General features: G+C 41.6%; 1 protein-coding gene across 2 annotated transcripts; it reads right to left on the reverse strand.

Moving 5' to 3' along the window:
- Positions 1-8,788: 8,788 nt before the first annotated feature.
- LOC101163127 lies at positions 8,789-15,604 on the reverse strand. Of its 2 annotated transcripts, XM_023955631.1 has the most exons (12): positions 15,188-15,604; positions 13,808-13,868; positions 13,388-13,485; positions 13,117-13,251; positions 12,773-12,921; positions 12,563-12,699; positions 12,382-12,475; positions 12,121-12,244; positions 11,649-11,869; positions 11,396-11,573; positions 10,911-11,035; positions 8,789-10,755 (listed from the first exon to the last, which is right to left on the reverse strand). In XM_023955631.1, exons 3-12 carry the CDS (start codon positions 13,479-13,481, stop codon positions 10,414-10,416), a joined length of 1,599 nt encoding a protein of 532 aa, XP_023811399.1. In that variant the 5' UTR covers positions 13,482-13,485; positions 13,808-13,868; positions 15,188-15,604; the 3' UTR covers positions 8,789-10,413. The 2 variants fall into 2 exon arrangements, with proteins under 2 accessions (XP_023811399.1, XP_023811400.1); XM_023955632.1 differs by lacking the exon at positions 13,117-13,251 and having other exon boundaries at positions 15,188-15,603.
- Between the last annotated feature and the right edge of the window lie 1,468 nt (positions 15,605-17,072).

Genomic DNA, 17,072 nt, shown 5'->3' on the forward strand with positions numbered 1-17,072 from the left:
CTATTTAAGCCTTATAATAAAGGCAACACATGCAATATGTATCTTTATTTGCTATATTAGCCTACTATCAAAATTACTATGTTGCTACAAATACATAATGAGCATTAACGATTAAATGTTTATTTGCCCTGCAGTGCATTCTGCGGAGAACGACACGTCACGTGACTGCTCTGTTGTGCAGGTTTAACTTCATTACAATATCAATGAATTATGTTTCATTGCTTTGATAAAAGTAAAGAAATGTAATAAAGAAATCCGATTTTTGTTTTTATTTTTTATCTTGCGCTCGAATGACAGAACAGCTTCAAGCATTTGCGGCGCCTGGAGACTTTCATTCAGCTCATTTAGGTGGCTTGTCACAGTCACTCATATCCATCAAAATGTGCAGCTTTTCGAGCCACAGTATCTTCCAGTTGTGGGTAGTTCAACTTCAGGTCTTTGCTTTTCAGGAATGTTTTCACGTGTTCGAAACAGACGACAAAGCGAGGCAAAGCGTCACCCCTGGACAGCCATTGGACTGTGTTGTGTAGCAGGAGATCAGAATATTCGCTTTCAACTTCATCAAGCAATGCACGGAACTGACGGTGGATCATTTACATCAGCCACCTGCCTAGTGGTCCGCTAAAAGCTTCCTCCTCTCTGAGACTGTTCGGTGTCGTGCGGTGTATGGGTTTGTGTCTTGTTTTTCCTCGTACAGAAACCATATTGAAACAAAAAATATTTTTCTCTCCCCAATCTTTTTACATTTTCAAACATTTTTGAAACTGCTCCAGGGAGCCACTAGGGCAGCCGCGGGTTGCCGCCCCCTGCACTAGACAGTGCTCTGAACCTTTTTTCTTCAATGATTTGTGATCTTCACTGGTGTCCATGGATTACATGAAATCTTTCCACCTTTATCCACCTTTGTCATGGTAGGGGGAACACGTCAATGTAAGGGTGGGGTCATCTCAGATAGCACAAGGGTTATGCATCACCTGCACACTCTGAGCATTGAGCCTTCACGTGTGGTCAGTGCAGGCACCTTCATAACGACTAAAGTGCAGGATAAGGGCACCATATGACAACCTCACCCATTTGTTGTACGTGTGTCCTTGAAAATATTTTATGATTTACTTACTACACGCAGTCCTACGTTCCATTTTCCATGACATCTCTTAAGGTGGTCGCAAGACACACCTGCGCTCACCTTAAGGTGTGGCCTTTCCTGTCTATGATTCCCCACAGGCCCAGACAACCCAAAAACCTGCAGCAGCCATATGGATCAATACCCCATACAGATGCATGTTACTAAGGCATAGGTTAATTTCTCTGATTCGTTGAGGGCCTCTTGGTTTCAGTTTGGTTATTGTTCAGTATTTGTCACATTTTACTTTTTTTTTAATCTATCCAGGAATAATGTTTAAGTTTATGACCCAATTTGGATTAATAAAACCCCAAAGAATGACATTTAAAACTGTTTATCAGTCCATCAAATGATGAAACACAAGAGCCTCCTCACTCCCACAGTCTGTGTACTCACCACTCAGTCAGACAATTATATTTTTAGACTGTGGGAGAAAGTGAGCACCAATGGAAAACCATTGCAGACTCCATGCAGAATGAGTCAAGCCAAGGCTGAACCAAAAATAAATGGCTTATGCTGAATCATATCTCTGAATATTTCTAGTTGAATCAATATTTTAGTCTAATTTTTTTATCACTGAAAGGAAAATTTAAAACATTTTTAGATGCATTATTTTATAAAGAATTTTCCTTCCTTTGTTTTCATACATTCATAGGAATAAAATGTTGTTTGTTTAGAACAGCATAACTGCCTTTACTGCCACCTTTTGAGTTTGGTAACACTATTTAACACCTTTTAAATAATAAAAACAACAGCTAATAATGGAGATCTCAAGATTATTTAAGCATAACACTAAAAAAAAGATTTAAACTCTGATATACCTCAGAATTTGGGACAACTTAGCATATGTGACAAACTGCAAATAATAGCCACTCATGATCATTTTCAGTGTTCATGAATTCACCAAACTGCAGAGTGTTAACAAGTTCTGCTATTTTCTGCTCCTTCATTCCACCTGTGAAAATTGAAATGCTGTTTGATGTCATCAGAAAGGCTTTGCATTGGAGCAAACAGAAGACCATAAAATGTTTTAAAGCCCTTCCTGAAAACATGCATTTCTTTTGTAAGTGACTATAATGTTTTGGTCATTTTTACCAGATTTTTATTAGTAAGGGACTTGAATGTTAAAGAAGGGGATGTGTGATGATAGTTGTTACATTTAGTTAATATTACAGAAAAAAAGGTAAAAATCCAAAGACCAACTCAAAACATTTTTTCAACAAGTAGATGCATTGCACATATTTTCCCCACTTTGTCTACATTGTTTTTCTCTTTTAGTTCCCTTTTTCCCCATGTACTGATCAGTTAATCAGGCAGAACATCATTGGGTGAAGGGCAAGGAAGTCATCATTAGAATTTAGGCTTTAGCTTAGAGAGTCTTTGGCAAACGTTCGCAGTACGACATTTAGAAAATGTTTCAATAGTGAAGTGAGGTCATGGTGGTGTGGGTCAGCTTTGCTGGGTTTGAGTAAGGAAGTTCAAGCAGAGTCAAAGTCAACTGTAGAGGAGAGTTACACTAAGATTTGTAACACAGGTTTGTGGGATTATCTTGTGGGTTGTGTAGGGGCAAAGTCAGTAGAAATTGTAAAGATTCTGTTAATCAGCTGTGAAGTTTTAAGAGCCCAGGTAGGAGACAAAACCTTTGTCAAGCAGACCAGAAGGGAGTCCTGCACCTGCCAACAGAACCATGTTTTTTTTCTGTCCAGCAGAATGGTCTAACGCTTGATCTATGCAGAGAGTGAAATGTCAGTCTCCATTAATATGTTCCCCATTTTTCAGAAAGCTTCTTGGGTCAAACTGTGCATGAGCATAACTGACATTTAGCAGTTTCTCAACTCACTCAAACTCAGTCTGTGTCTTTGCAAAGGAGTTTTGCTTCCACAAGTTTTCTATGACAGTTGGACTTCTCCAGCTTTCTGTCCAGCCATTAATGTTGGAGAAATCCAAAGTATGACATCAATCTTTTCTGAAACTCTGACTCTTCCAATTCTGCTGACACAGAAGCCTCAGAAAAAGATGGCAGTTGTCATGGTTTCTGATGTACAGGTGGGACATTGGGGTCTACTCTTAGTCCAACAGAAAGAAACTGAAGGATGAAGTGACTTTTGAAGTCATCACAGGAACAAGGGAATCAGAACAGTACTGCCTATAACCCCGGAACTATCCACAACAGTAGACAATACATTTTCGATGTTTTTTGCCGCCTTCCAAAGACTTTGCTCTGTCTAACATGATGATCTCACACTGTAAAGAAGCACTTTGCATTAGATACTTCAAAAGCTCTAAACTGACTGCAGATGACGTTGTGTTGGGATCCTGACTCAGAGGCAGCAGGCTTGTCACACTCAGACTGACCCAACACCTCCACACTTCCTAACTTGTAAAATTAGCAATGTTGCATCATACTTACCTGAATGATGACTGAAGTCGATGACATTTACTGATTGTTTAACAGATAGAAAGAATAAAAATAAAGCAAACACGTTTTAGAATGTAATCCCTCAACTTTAACAGTACACTATTTCAATTCTAATTATATACAGTTACTCTTATTTTGAATTTTATAAGTAATTGCTGTTCATGTGTTTCATTACTATCCAATAAAGGTCTCAAAAGGTCATTACTAAAGACTTTTTCCTTATAATGTTATAATGAATGCCTCAGTCACATGGACATGAGCAGAGGGTAGACCCTTACAGGTGCTGCAGGTTTTTGGCTTGTCCAGGACTGTGGAGGTTCGTAGACACGTGCAGCTGCATCTTAAAGGGAGCACAGGCTGGTCTTGCAGTTCCCTTGAGGCCACCTTAAGGGACAAAAAAATGCAATATTGTCACGGTGAGGTGGCTCGAGAGCCGGTTGGACCCAGATGCAGAGACAGGAGGCAAGGATCAGGGCTAGTGGGTTTTAATGCACAAAAAGAACAAACAAAAAGCGCTGCAGAGCAGGATGACAAAAACCAAACGAAAACTCACTGTGGCGTGGCGAGGGACAAGGAACGAGGAACAGGGCATGACATGGCATGAACACCAGAACAGGAATACTAATGGACCAACACAGGAGGAAGGCAGAGACAAGACTTAAATACAGACAGGGCAGACAAGACACAGGTGGACACGATCAGGGCTGATGGGGACCAAAGGAAGTAAAACTCAAGAAAACAGACAAGACAGGAGACTTTCAAAATAAAACAGGAAACAGAAACAAGACAGAACAAGGACCAAAAACAAGACAAGTTCAAATCATGACAGTACCCCCCCCCTCAAGGAACCGCTCCGAGGTTCCAAAAGTCACATGAGGGGGGGGCCCCGGAGGATAAACCTCGACGGGCACAAGAGTCCGGAGGACGGCCGGGGGGCCGGGCCGTCCGGCGAGGCAGGTCCGGAGGACGGCCGGGGGGCCGCGCCGTCCGGCGAGGCAGGTCCGGAGGACGGCCGGGGGGCCGCGCCGTCCGGCGAGGCAGGTCCGGCATGAGAGGCTTGGAGGCGGCGTCAGGCGTGGAGGCGTCAGGCGTGGAGGCGTCAGGCGTGGAGGCGTCAGGCGTGGAGGCGTCAGGCGTGGAGGCGTCAGGCGTGGAGGCGTCAGGCGTGGAGGCGTCAGGCGTGGAGGCGTCAGGCGTGGAGGCGTCAGGCGTGGAGGCGTCGGGCGTGGAGGCGTCAGGCGTGGAGTCGTCGGGCGTGGAGTCGTCGGGCGTGGAGTCGTCGGGCGTGGAGTCGTCGGGCGTGGAGTCGTCGGGCGTGGAGTCGTCAGGCTCTGGCGGGTCGGGCCAGCAGTCAGGCTCTGGCGGGTCGGGCCAGCAGTCAGGCTCTGGCGGGTCGGGCCAGCAGTCAGGCTCTGGCGGGTCGGGCCAGCAGTCAGGCTCTGGCGGGTCGGGCCAGCAGTCAGGCTCTGGCGGGTCGGGCCAGCAGTCAGGCTCTGGCGGGTCGGGCCAGCAGTCAGGCTCTGGCGGGTCGGGCCAGCAGTCAGGCTCTGGCGGGTCGGGCCAGCAGTCAGGCTCTGGCGGGTCGGGCGTGGAGCCGAGCTCAGGCGGGTCGGGCGTGGAGCCGAGCTCAGGCGGGTCGGGCGTGGAGCCGAGCTCAGGCGGGTCGGGCGTGGAGCCGAGCTCAGGCGGGTCAGGCGTGGAGCCGAGCTCAGGCGGGTCAGGCGTGGAGCCGAGCTCAGGCGGGTCAGGCGTGGCAGTGGAACCGGAGAACCGTCGGGGCGCAGGCGGCACCCCCCTGGGAGCCGGGACGGGTTGGGGCGCAGGCGGCACCCCCCTGGGAGCAGGAACGGGTCGGGGCGCAGGCGGCACCCCCCTGGGAGCAGGAACGGGTCGGGGCGCAGGCGGCACCCCCCTGGGAGCAGGAACGGGTCGGGGCGCAGGCGGCACCCCCCTGGGAGCAGGAACGGGTCGGGGCGCAGGCGGCACCCCCCTGGGAGCAGGAACGGGTCGGGGTGCGTCCGGGACCACCACTGAACGTGGTTGTGGTGCATCCGGGACCACCACCGGAACATGACGGGGATGGGGTGCATCTGGCACCACCACTGGAAAGCGATGTGGTGCGTGCCGGACCACCTCTGGAACAGGAAGGGGACGGCGGGGACGACGGCGACGACCCCCCCTCAGGGCAAGACGGCTCCCGGTGAAGTCCAGGTGGCTCCCACTCCAGGCATACGAGGCAAACTGGGCCTGGTCAAAAACCCAGTAAGACCTCGTGCGCTCGGCTTCCTGGCAGTAAGCCTCTAGGAGCTGCATGTCCCGCTCTGCTGGGTCCAAAAAATATGGTTGGTCCATTCTGTCACGGTGAGGTGGCTCGAGAGCCGGTTGGACCCAGATGCAGAGACAGGAGGCAAGGATCAGGGCTAGTGGGTTTTAATGCACAAAAAGAACAAACAAAAAGCGCTGCAGAGCAGGATGACAAAAACCAAACGAAAACTCACTGTGGCGTGGCGAGGGACAAGGAACGAGGAACAGGGCATGACATGGCATGAACACCAGAACAGGAATACTAATGGACCAACACAGGAGGAAGGCAGAGACAAGACTTAAATACAGACAGGGCAGACAAGACACAGGTGGACACGATCAGGGCTGATGGGGACCAAAGGAAGTAAAACTCAAGAAAACAGACAAGACAGGAGACTTTCAAAATAAAACAGGAAACAGAAACAAGACAGAACAAGGACCAAAAACAAGACAAGTTCAAATCATGACAAATATACCATTAAGGTGTGTGTGGTAATTGTATTGTGAAGACACAAGTCAAATTGTCTGGTTTCAGATTATGTTCCTTGTTGCCAGAGCTGCATTTTAAGACAATGGCTGTGTCTGAAGTCGCAAAAATTGTTCTGACACGATGCATTGTGGTCTATATTCTCTAATCTAGTGAGCATCGATGGACGCTGGTTTTTCGCAGAGACTTCTGGGAAAGTGTTTGAATGGATAATGTAAGTTACACGCATTCATAATATACTAGGGATGCTGGTACGGTGCTCTTACGCTGTGCTGTTGTCATTCCTCAAGGACTCCTTTCACCCTGACCACGGACTGTTTAACCTCCTCCCCTCCGGGAGGCATTTCAGAAGCCTCAGGACAAGGACCACAAGATTCAGGAACAGCTTTTTCCCTAAAGCTGTCTCCTTGCTGAACTCTTCCCTCTGACACCCCTAAAACACCCCCCACACCACCATAGACTCCTCCCCCTCCTCAACACTCTGAATTATTTATTTATTCACAACAAGCAAAACAGTAACTTGTTATTACTTGCACTACTGTCTGCTCATCCAGGAACACTGTATAATCCATCTGCATATTGTAATATTTTCTATGCACTTCACTGTCCATTGCAATACTGTAAACTATGTTCATAGTTCTGCATATAGTGTTCATACACTTTTACATAGCTCATCTGAATAGGATGTTCATAGTACAACTATCGGTATATCGTGCTAATGGTATTTAATATCTGTAAATTATGTCCATAATACTTACCTGTGTAGTTATTGTACACAGCAAAAAGTGGAGTGTTGATTCAACTCCCACAGAGTTAATTTCAACACTTTTTCAGGGTTTATATAGCTCCACACTTTACGGAGTTAAATTAACATTTTCAAAATAGTTAAATCATTTAACACCGATTCAGAGTCAATAGTTTAACTCAATAAATATGTTAAATTAACACAGAGTCAGAGTCAATAGTTTAACTCAATAAATATGTTAAATTAACACAGAGTCAGAGTCAATAGTTTAACTCAATAAATATGTTAAATTAACACCGAGTCAGAGTCAATGATTAACTCAATAAATATGTTAAATTAACACCGAGTCAGAGTCAATAGTTTAACTCAATAAATATGTTAAATTAACACCGAGTCAGAGTCAATGATTAACTCAATAAATATGTTAAATTAACACCGAGTCAGAGTCAATAGTTTAACTCAATAAATATGTTAAATTAACACCGAGTCAGAGTCAATAGTTTAACTCAATAAATATGTTAAATTAACACCGAGTCAGAGTCAATAGTTTAACTAAATAAATATGTTAAATTAACACCGAGTCAGAGTCAATAGTTTAACTCAATAAATATGTTAAATTAACAACGAGTCAAAGTTCCTTTTTAACTCACTAAACTTAGACACTAAAACTACTACCCAAATAAGCGTTTTTTTAAACAATTAACTAAAATGTTTTACCAAGTACTGCAATACGATACAATAGTTGAAATTATATAACCGGCAATGAAATAATTCCCCAAAAAATGTATTTTCAAACATATTTAATATTTTACTCCCATGCAGTCAATTAATACATAACACATGACGGAATAACAAAAAAACTTTCATCTGTTGCTCCATATGAGCTTTGAACATCAAAGGGTTTGTAACATTTCAGTTCTGTTATTTTGATAACACACTTTTCTTCAGTACTTGACACTTTAAAGGCATGGTAATGTTCATCAAAGTACTCCGTAAACAATTTTTGAGTCAATAAAAAAATGGCATCATTAACTAAAAGAATGTCAAGTATTTGAATAAAGATAGGCATTTCTTCCTCCATCAAACTGCAAACAACAAGTCCAGCTCTGTACTCCACACCATTAACTTTAACCCAACTTGTTGTGAAAACATCTTTAGATTGTTCAAGAATCTGAGTGTTTACCACATTTTCCTCTCTCAATGAAAATGATTTAATTGGCCCATATTCCTTCTGTTTGAGTGCTAAGGTTTCCCAGTCATAAGCAATGGCCATCTGATGTTTTTTAGCGAGTGATTTGGTTATGTTTTTGAAATTTTTGAAACAATCTTTTAACAACTTATGTTTAGCCTCAAACCTCATAGACCAGAAAAACAACAAGGGACCAATTTTCCTAATTGAAGACGGGTAATGAATCATAAAATGATGCTTGGGTATCAAGTTTCTGTGCGGATACAAGTACTTGAATAGTTTGTGGTGGTCAAAAATCAGATTCTTTAAATACAGAGTCATACCCAGAGTGAGAGAAGGTGAAAAAACTATGTTCATTATTTGAAGTAACAGTAGTAATAGTTCCCAGTGTCTGTTCCCTGCTGGAATAATGTCACCAAGTATAAGTGGAATGTTTTTTACGAGACATAATGTCTGGATGGAGTTCAAGCCAATGCCATTACCTGGACTATCCAAAATAATTTTAGTGGGACGATTTTTTCTTTCTAAAAAACCATAGTCAAAACCATAGATCCTTGAAAGCAAGTTTTGTTCTGATATGTAGTGTTTTGTGAGATATTCAAATAGCAATTTGATCTCATACTGAGCGACACCTTCAAGAAGATCATGCATTATATCAAAAGAGTAGTTACTGCAAACATGGAAATACTGCAAGGAATTTAGAGAAGAATTTCTTTTCATACCATACAGTGACTTTAAATTAACATTTTCTTTAAGAGACTGCCAATGCATGTCAAACACATCTTTTTCACGAAAGACCACTTTAGGATCATCCTCAGTGTACACTATTTGACAATCATCTTTTTCAACCAAACAAAGGCGACAAAAATGTCGGCTGTTGAATGACTCGTTAAAACCAAGAATGGAATGCATCCCTAGATTATCTCCAGTTATTTGTGAAATTGTTCCATATATTGGCTCATCAGAAAATGGAAGACTTATCCCTCGACTTTCAAGTTGTTTCAAATCACTTATCAGTGGTTCCAGTATAACATCAAAACCGTACTTGTGCAGATCTGGTGTGTGGAAAAGAGATACTAAATGAATGTTCATCAAGATGGAATTAAATTTTGGAGGTAGATTTCTTAAAATGAAATAAATGCAGCCAATTTTGTGAATTCCACGTTTTGACCCAAGGGGATTGGCCGTTTCAAAATCATCATAGAATAGCTGAATTTGTAAAGCATGCTTTTTGGCTGAAAACAGGGGGTGAGTATTAAAGTAACTTCCATCACAAAAGTCATGATACGCATCTGGCTCTGACCTACACTCCCTCTTCAGGAGAGCACAAATCTCTGGATTCTTACACATGAACTTCAGAGATTCCAGAACAGGGACATAAATGAAAGTATCCTTAACAGGTACCTGATCATAAGTACCCGATTTTTGATTACGTCTGGTGTCGTATCTCACTCCCAGTGTTATTTCTCTGGGCTCTACCACTCCCCATTTTAGGTTGAAGAATTTATTTCGTTTCCATTCTGTATTTAGATGAGTGAATGGGTTTTTCAATTTTTCAAAAGATTCATTAATTACAGATATGTTGGGGTCAGTTGCAGGTAAAGCAGAAATAATGGCTTGCTTTGCTTCTGAACGAAGCTCGCTTGTTAGTTCCTCCAAATCACCCACAAGTGAAGATACTAAACTGTTAGAAATGCCACTACCCTGCAGTTTGGCCACAATGGATGCGCACATTTTTTTGGATGAATCCCTGCTAAAATCTGAAACACTAGTTTCTCTACTTTCTGGAACATGGGACGAACTAGACTCTAGAATAACACTGGATGAACTTTGAGAAAGATCTGTTGAATGAAATTGGTCTTCCAAATCATGTGAAACTGGATCACTAGGCAAATTAGTAACAGCTGAAGTATGAACAATTTGTTCAACGTTGCTATGAATAATGTTAAGGTGCTTTCTAAAGCCTGCATATGTTTGAAACTGAAGCCTACAACTTGGCTGACAACAAAACAACTTGAACTTTGGTCCAGGATAATAACCATGTTCACCTCTTATATGTGAAATCAACTGCTGACTGCTGGGGAAAATTTTGTTGCACAGAAAACATGTGAGCATTTTGCTCAAAATGCCTTTAATTGTCCTGGCTTTAAATCTGGGTTGTGAGAAGCACCTCCTGGTTAAGGAGTTTGGCTCTCATGTCTCGAATTCTTGGTGACACCTTCATTTTACCCATATCAATGTTATAAACTGTTGTCTGCAAAAAGGTGTAGAAATTCAGAAGTGCACCATCATAAGACACACTGAAAACAAAATGAGCTTTAAAAAGTTCATCAAATGCCCCAAGGGAGCGGTTTGCCTGGCATGGGATGAGACGCTTGTCAATGGAGATGTAGAATCTGTCGATGTTCCTCTTTTCGCGACCAACGGCTAGGAGGTATGGCTGATGGTTCTGCTGGTTCTGAAGATGTTCTTCCAAACTGCAGCAAGACTGAGGTTTAAAAAGGACATTGGACACTCAAGTCAGAAATAGCACTGCACAAGTGAAAACAAACATTCTATGTTAAAGTAAACTTGCCTACAATTTGTTTCATTTAACTCTTTACCAGTTTTACACATGATCAAAATTAACAAATGTAAAATTACCTTGTGAAAGACAATAACTTTTTCAACTGCATCAGAAGCGCTGATTTTTGGAAACTTTGGTCCCCCAGGTGGTGGTGGAAGGAGATATAACAGCAACAAAAGCGAGGCCATCTCTGCATCATAAGCTATGGACAAAGAATGAATGAACAGCAAAGACTTAAAACAATGATCATTAAAAGGGCAGAAACCAATTACTCTGTTGAAAACGTTGCATATATTTAAAACTCTGCATGTCTCAAGTAGATATGTGCCGCAATAAATAGTAAAATGACAGCTAAAATAAGTTGGCGGTGATGCAATAACTGAGAAACTTAGATATGCCCCAAATAATCTGATTTAACAAACCTGCATTCAAATGTACTGCAAATTCATGTACTTCATGATCTTTTAGGTCATTGAACTTTTAAAGACTTACACAAAGCAAAGAACAAAAAAAGTTATGTTAATAAAGTATTGAATTGTAAACACAAGAGAGCAAAACTCACTCATTGCCTCATCACTTCCTTGTGGACTCTCCGCTGAATGCAACAACTGACGAAGCTCTGGTGTTGAAGTGAGCTGCTTGGCCTCTTTGATAACGTTGCATCTAAAGATCGGGTCCCATTTCTGAAGCAGCCGGTTGGATACCTCGTCATTAAACAAGAGAATGAAGTCTTGATTTACCTATGAGAAAGAAAATATACTATCACCACATTCTGCACATTTCAAGTAGATCTCAAAATATCACTGCATACTTACCAATCCTTTGGTATCCAGGAATCTTGGGAAGATTGACAGGATGTCAAGCATTTTGTCTGAGTCATTGATGAGTTTTTGCCGATGCTGAAACGTCTCTCTCATCTTTCGAAAAATTTGCGTAGTGTCTGTGGCATAATTGAGCAAAGACATTGCCTCCTGACAAGCATCTCCATCCAGCTGCTGCTCCTCAACTACAACAGATCTCTGGAATTTAGGGCCCCCTGAAGAAAGGAACACACACACTTTAAATAAATTAGGCCCTAGTTGCTAATAGGTAAATGCAAAAAAAATTATATAATAAAAATCAGTCCAAGAGATTGTTCAACCAATCTAGTAAGAGGAAAGTGGCTTTCTAATGTCAGACATACAAACTACTTTTGTGAAAGAGGTGACAGCATACAAACCTAAAACTATCTTTGCTCTCTTCTACTACACTAGCTGACATAAGATGACCAGTTTGCAGATGTATTACCTCCTCCTTGAGAAAGGCCAGTGAGGCTATTTGAAGTGGTAGATTCTCGTCGAATCTTTCTCTGGATGGTCTTAAGACGCCAAGAAATGTATCCTGTACTGCTTGCAGCATCATAGAAGTGTTCCTGAAATGGAAATACATTAACACTTAGTGCATTGTCTGTCATTTTTAAGAATATCAGAAATCAAAATGCCCACCCAGAACCTAACAACACAAAACAAATACTATCTCAACGAATATTACAATAATAATTATACATACGTAGCCTTTCTCGGAGTATGGGTCTTTCAGGGATGGAAAAAGTGTCACTATCCCAAGAGCATATTCTTCTCTAACAGCTTTAGTGGGGAGATGTCTGGGAAGAGATTCAATTGGGATTACTATAGTAATAGATAAACAGTTTTGATTCTTTTTTTAAGTCTACAAAAACTGGGCACATTACCCATGTTTATCAATTATGTGGGCCACTATTATATTGACCAGCTTTCTTCTGGTAGAATCTTTAAGAGTCTGTGATGCGTGATATTCTTCAAGGACCTCTTCACCACCTGAACTGGCTCCAAGTACAGCTTCGATCAACTTAGGGAAGACAAAAATTGTAATTAAACGGCAAAAAAAAATGTTGACAGAGATATTTGAACTTTGTTCCAACCTTTTTTGCAGAAACTGCATTGATTGTTCCTTCAACTCTTGATTTTTTCCTTGGGATCTCATCTAGAAGTACAGTTGATGCACTTGCACTTGAACTGAAGCTTGAGTCAGACCATTCAGATGGAGAGGACAAGGAGCAATCAGTAAACTCTAGGAGAAAAAATAAATTTCAGAAATAAAAAAAAATGTACAGCTTTGTTCAAATGTTGCAACATTTATTGCATCTTGTTGGATTCCACATTATACTACAAATTGTTTTTTTTTTTCTGTAGACTGATTTGAGAGTTCAGGTTCCACCATTTGACACTGAATTGCTTCATGTAACTGACCCTTTACATTTCTCACCATCACTTGGGAAAACTGTTAAAACAACGCTGCCTTGGCTGACAAGGTCATTGAAAATGTCTTCGTCAACTTCTGTCCCTGTTGCATCTTTGTATACTACTTTTGCGTCAGGTGGCAGGCAAAACCTCTCGATGACTGGAAAAGATGAGATATTTCTGAGAGCACCTTTTAAGCCAGCACTATTCTCACTTCACAAATTAATAAACTAATTTGGATACAAAATCACCTACACAAAATGTATTTCCTCTTCAAACGAAATTTAAAAACAAACCTTTTTCATGCAGTTGCATGAAATCAAACTGTCCATCAACTTCATCCAGCTTTACATATTTCTGCTGTTGGCGGTAGCGAACCTGCACCAGCATTTTACTGAACCATACCAAAAAGAAAAGAACATGACAGAAATAAGCATTTTTTTAGCATACAACTTAAACAATTCAAGCTAAAATTAAAAACAGTCATATGGACACAGTAATAAACCTGTCAACTATGTTATCCACTACAGAGTTTTGAAACTTTTAAAACCCATGCAGTGGGTTCCAGAATGAGGTGTGTGTGAGCCATGTAATATGCAAAGTCAATTATCTAATCACCAAGTCTGGTATATGTTAGGGTGAGCTTTCCATAAAAGAACAAAAAAAATAGGGAGGGGGGGCATGCTGACACTGCTAACATGACTATCAAGACTTACCTCCTTCACTTAGGGTTTACCAGCTGAGACCCTCTGAAGCTGAAGAGCAACACCAATTGACCTACAAGAATTAGATTATAAAATTTAGTTACATTTACAATGTGGTGTAAATATTGATTAAAGCAAGGTTGGGTTATAAAATTCAATTATACTTAAGTAACCCCCCACCCACACAAAAAAATTTGACAGCCCTTACCAGCCCACAAAGATAGACTTCATAAATATTAGGTTAAATCATTGTCCATAGCTCTAAATAAAACAATTAAAATACAAAAAAAAAAAACTTGTATACATTTTGCTTGTAAAATGCATTTTGCAACACATACAGAGTATAATAAAACGACATTCCCTATTTAATTTCTGGGATAATCTACGTTCACATGACATCCAGCGATTACAAGCAGGAAAGGGTGTCTGTTGTGTCTGTCTTAAAATTTTGTCCCACCTGTAAAAATTTGTTTTTTAGTATGTAGTAACTTTTTGCAAAGTGACACTAAAAAATTCCTTCCTTCCACAGGACAGATGCAATTTTGAGTACGTTTTTTTAAGGGATGCCACAACTGGTTAAAAGTCAAAAATAGTTTTTTACATGATTCAAGCATACATGAAACTTGCTAAATAGTAAATAAATAAAATTATATAAATGCAGGAAAACACCTTTTCCTAAAATGTAAAATAGTTATCTAAAACCCCTAACTGCATTCACACAGAACGTGATTTCGTGTGTCTGTGACCAAGTTAAGGCTTGCTGTTCCTGTATCAGTTCGAAAGGGAGTAGGCCTAAGCAAACAGGTGGCTTTATCATGTCTGTCTGTACGCCAAGGTGGATGTGGAGCGCTCCAGCCCCATGGGCCCTGGAACAAACTGGCGACCTGTCCAAGGTTTCCCCCACCTTTCCTTAACAGTAATCTGACGTGCTCCGGCAACCCCGCTGCTCCGAAAGGGATAAAGCGGGTTAAGAAGATGGATGGACGGATGGATGGAATTGTGACGTTGAGTCGCCATTTTGGATTTGTACTTCACCTGCTAATCGAGTCCCCGAAAACGTCAAGTCCCAGAGACGAGTCCCAGATTGTTTAAAAGCCACAACCTCGCCAACGGTCTTTTTTTTTTTTTTTTTTAAACTCAGGCCGCGCCGCTGAAAACACACTGCGCTCAAATCGCGCCACAGATCCTCTACATTAACTTAACATTGAAACTCGAAGTCTGTGTAATGCCATTACAGAAGGCCACGGACGGGTTGGATGAAACCGCTGCGTGAAAGCAGCTTAACAGCAACAAAAAAGCGTAGAAAAGTTATACAATTCTCTCTAGATACATTATTGTATATACTAAGGGCCATTTAACAGTATTTTTTCCCCATAAATTAGTTTAACTTACCGCTTGTGAAGAACTTTTTCCAGCACTGATGAAATTGCCGCAGCTCATGGAAAATTACCACGTTGCACTTTCTTGCACAGGGTTTCCGAGGCAAAAGCCCAGGGGCCTTGACTCTCTATAGTGTCAAATGAACTTCACTTGGCCAAAATAACTCCAACACTGAACATCATTTGAATCGCAATGTGTTAAAATAACACTTCAAGAGTGTCAGCACCTTGTACTTTCTTGCACAGGGTTTCCGAGGCAGAAGCCCAGGGGCATTGACTCTCTGTAGTGTTAAATTAGCTTGATTTGGGTAACACTGATAAATAACCCCAACACTGAACACCATTTGAATCGCAATGTGTTAAAATAACACTTCAAGAGTGGAAATCAACTCTGGTTTGTTTAACCCCGAAATTTCAACTCTCCAGTTTTTGCTGTGTACATATTATAGACCTCTATTTTGTACTTACTGGTTATTGCACTTCTGGTTAGATGCTAACTGCATTTCATTGCCTTGTACCTACATGTGCAGTGACAATAAAGTTGAATCTAATCTAATCTAATCTAATCTAATTAGTGAGGTGAGAGCACTGGCTCCTTACTAACTGCTAGCTAATGCTTCACTTGTGCAGGTGATTCGTAGGTGCCTGTAGGATAATTTAGTGGTTTATTGTCATATGCACAACTTACACTGACATACGAAATTATGTTCCAGTACATCCCGAACAAGATCAGATATATAACAGAAATACACACATACGGTTCAAAGTCGACTGAGGTGCAGCCGTGAAATCCGGCGCCCCTTGGATGTCCACACAAACTTTGCTCTGATTGGTTAATTTTCTAATTTCTGACAGTCAGGCTGCACCCACAATGTGCAATGGAGGCTCAAGGAGCCTACTTACCACTTGAACAGCACTAACGGCCCACTTGCAAAGTGTGGATTTTTGCAGGGGATTGAAAAAAGGAAAAATCCATAAAATGTGCCTGTGTCTCAGCTACTTACCTAATGCCTTCCGCGATATAAAAGTGTTTGCTATGATCTGTCGCCCGCAACATGTCTGCCAAAAAAATATGCATGAACATTTTTGCTCTACGGGTTCATCAATCAGTTTAAAACCTTGATATTTTGTGCAGATCTCCTGCGTTCGCCGTACAGATTTTCCAATTTTTCACCCACAGACAGCCTGGATCCACCCATGAGGGCAGTGATGCCTGACCCTGGGCTCACACTGCATTTGGTCTGATTGCGCAAGGGCCCATGGAGTCTATATGTAACTTGAAAATTGCGAAAAGCACACACACGGCATCCAGTTCGGTCTCTCTGGTGCAGCCCCTAAGGTGCAACTTTAATGACCTAAACCGGAAACCATGTGAGTGAGTGTAAAGTGTATCCGGTACATCTTTTAAAATAACACAATGTACTCGCTGTTGCTACCCGATCTGTAACAGCTACCCGATCAGTCTACGGATGCACAAATATTCCGTCATTTCCACTACAGCGGTTTACGGTCAGGCTATGACTTTGGATCTTAATAACAAAAAGTACCTCTTTTTACAACAATGAAAATGTTTATAATAAAAAAGTTAACTTTAACTTAGGAATAAAGGAAAGAAAAAGCTAAAGACTACAAATGTTTTCTTCTTCTGTTTTGCTGGACGGCAGTTTACTCCTTAAGGTAAGAGGATACAGTGCCATTTATTGACACTTAAACTCCATTAATAATGACATGGTGTTAACAGAAAAAGTGGCTGCAGCAGTCTGTGACACCTCCTTAGAGCAGGGGTGCCCAAATTCCGGCCAAAAGGGCCGGCTTCCTGCTAGTTTCCAGGAACCCTGGCCTATCTGGTGTTGATCACCTGGAACAGGTGTGTTTGGCCAATAAGGAGCTTTGATGGC

Source organism: Oryzias latipes, chromosome 6 (genome assembly GCF_002234675.1).
Source record: "Oryzias latipes chromosome 6, ASM223467v1".
In the NCBI taxonomy this organism is placed as follows: Eukaryota; Metazoa; Chordata; class Actinopteri; order Beloniformes; family Adrianichthyidae; genus Oryzias; species Oryzias latipes.

Excerpts from the sequence above, each read along its gene's own strand:
- LOC101163127 (XM_023955631.1), bottom strand. The coding sequence starts at position 13,481 with ATGCTGGTGCAGGTTCGCTACCGCCAACAGCAGAAATATGTAAAGCTG. Across the intron at positions 12,922-13,116 it reads AACAGTTTTCCCAAGTGATG|AGTTTACTGATTGCTCCTTG; the intron begins GTGAGAAATGTA and ends TTTTTCTCCTAG. Across the intron at positions 11,870-12,120 it reads TGGCCTTTCTCAAGGAGGAG|GGGGCCCTAAATTCCAGAGA; the intron begins GTAATACATCTG and ends TCCTTTCTTCAG.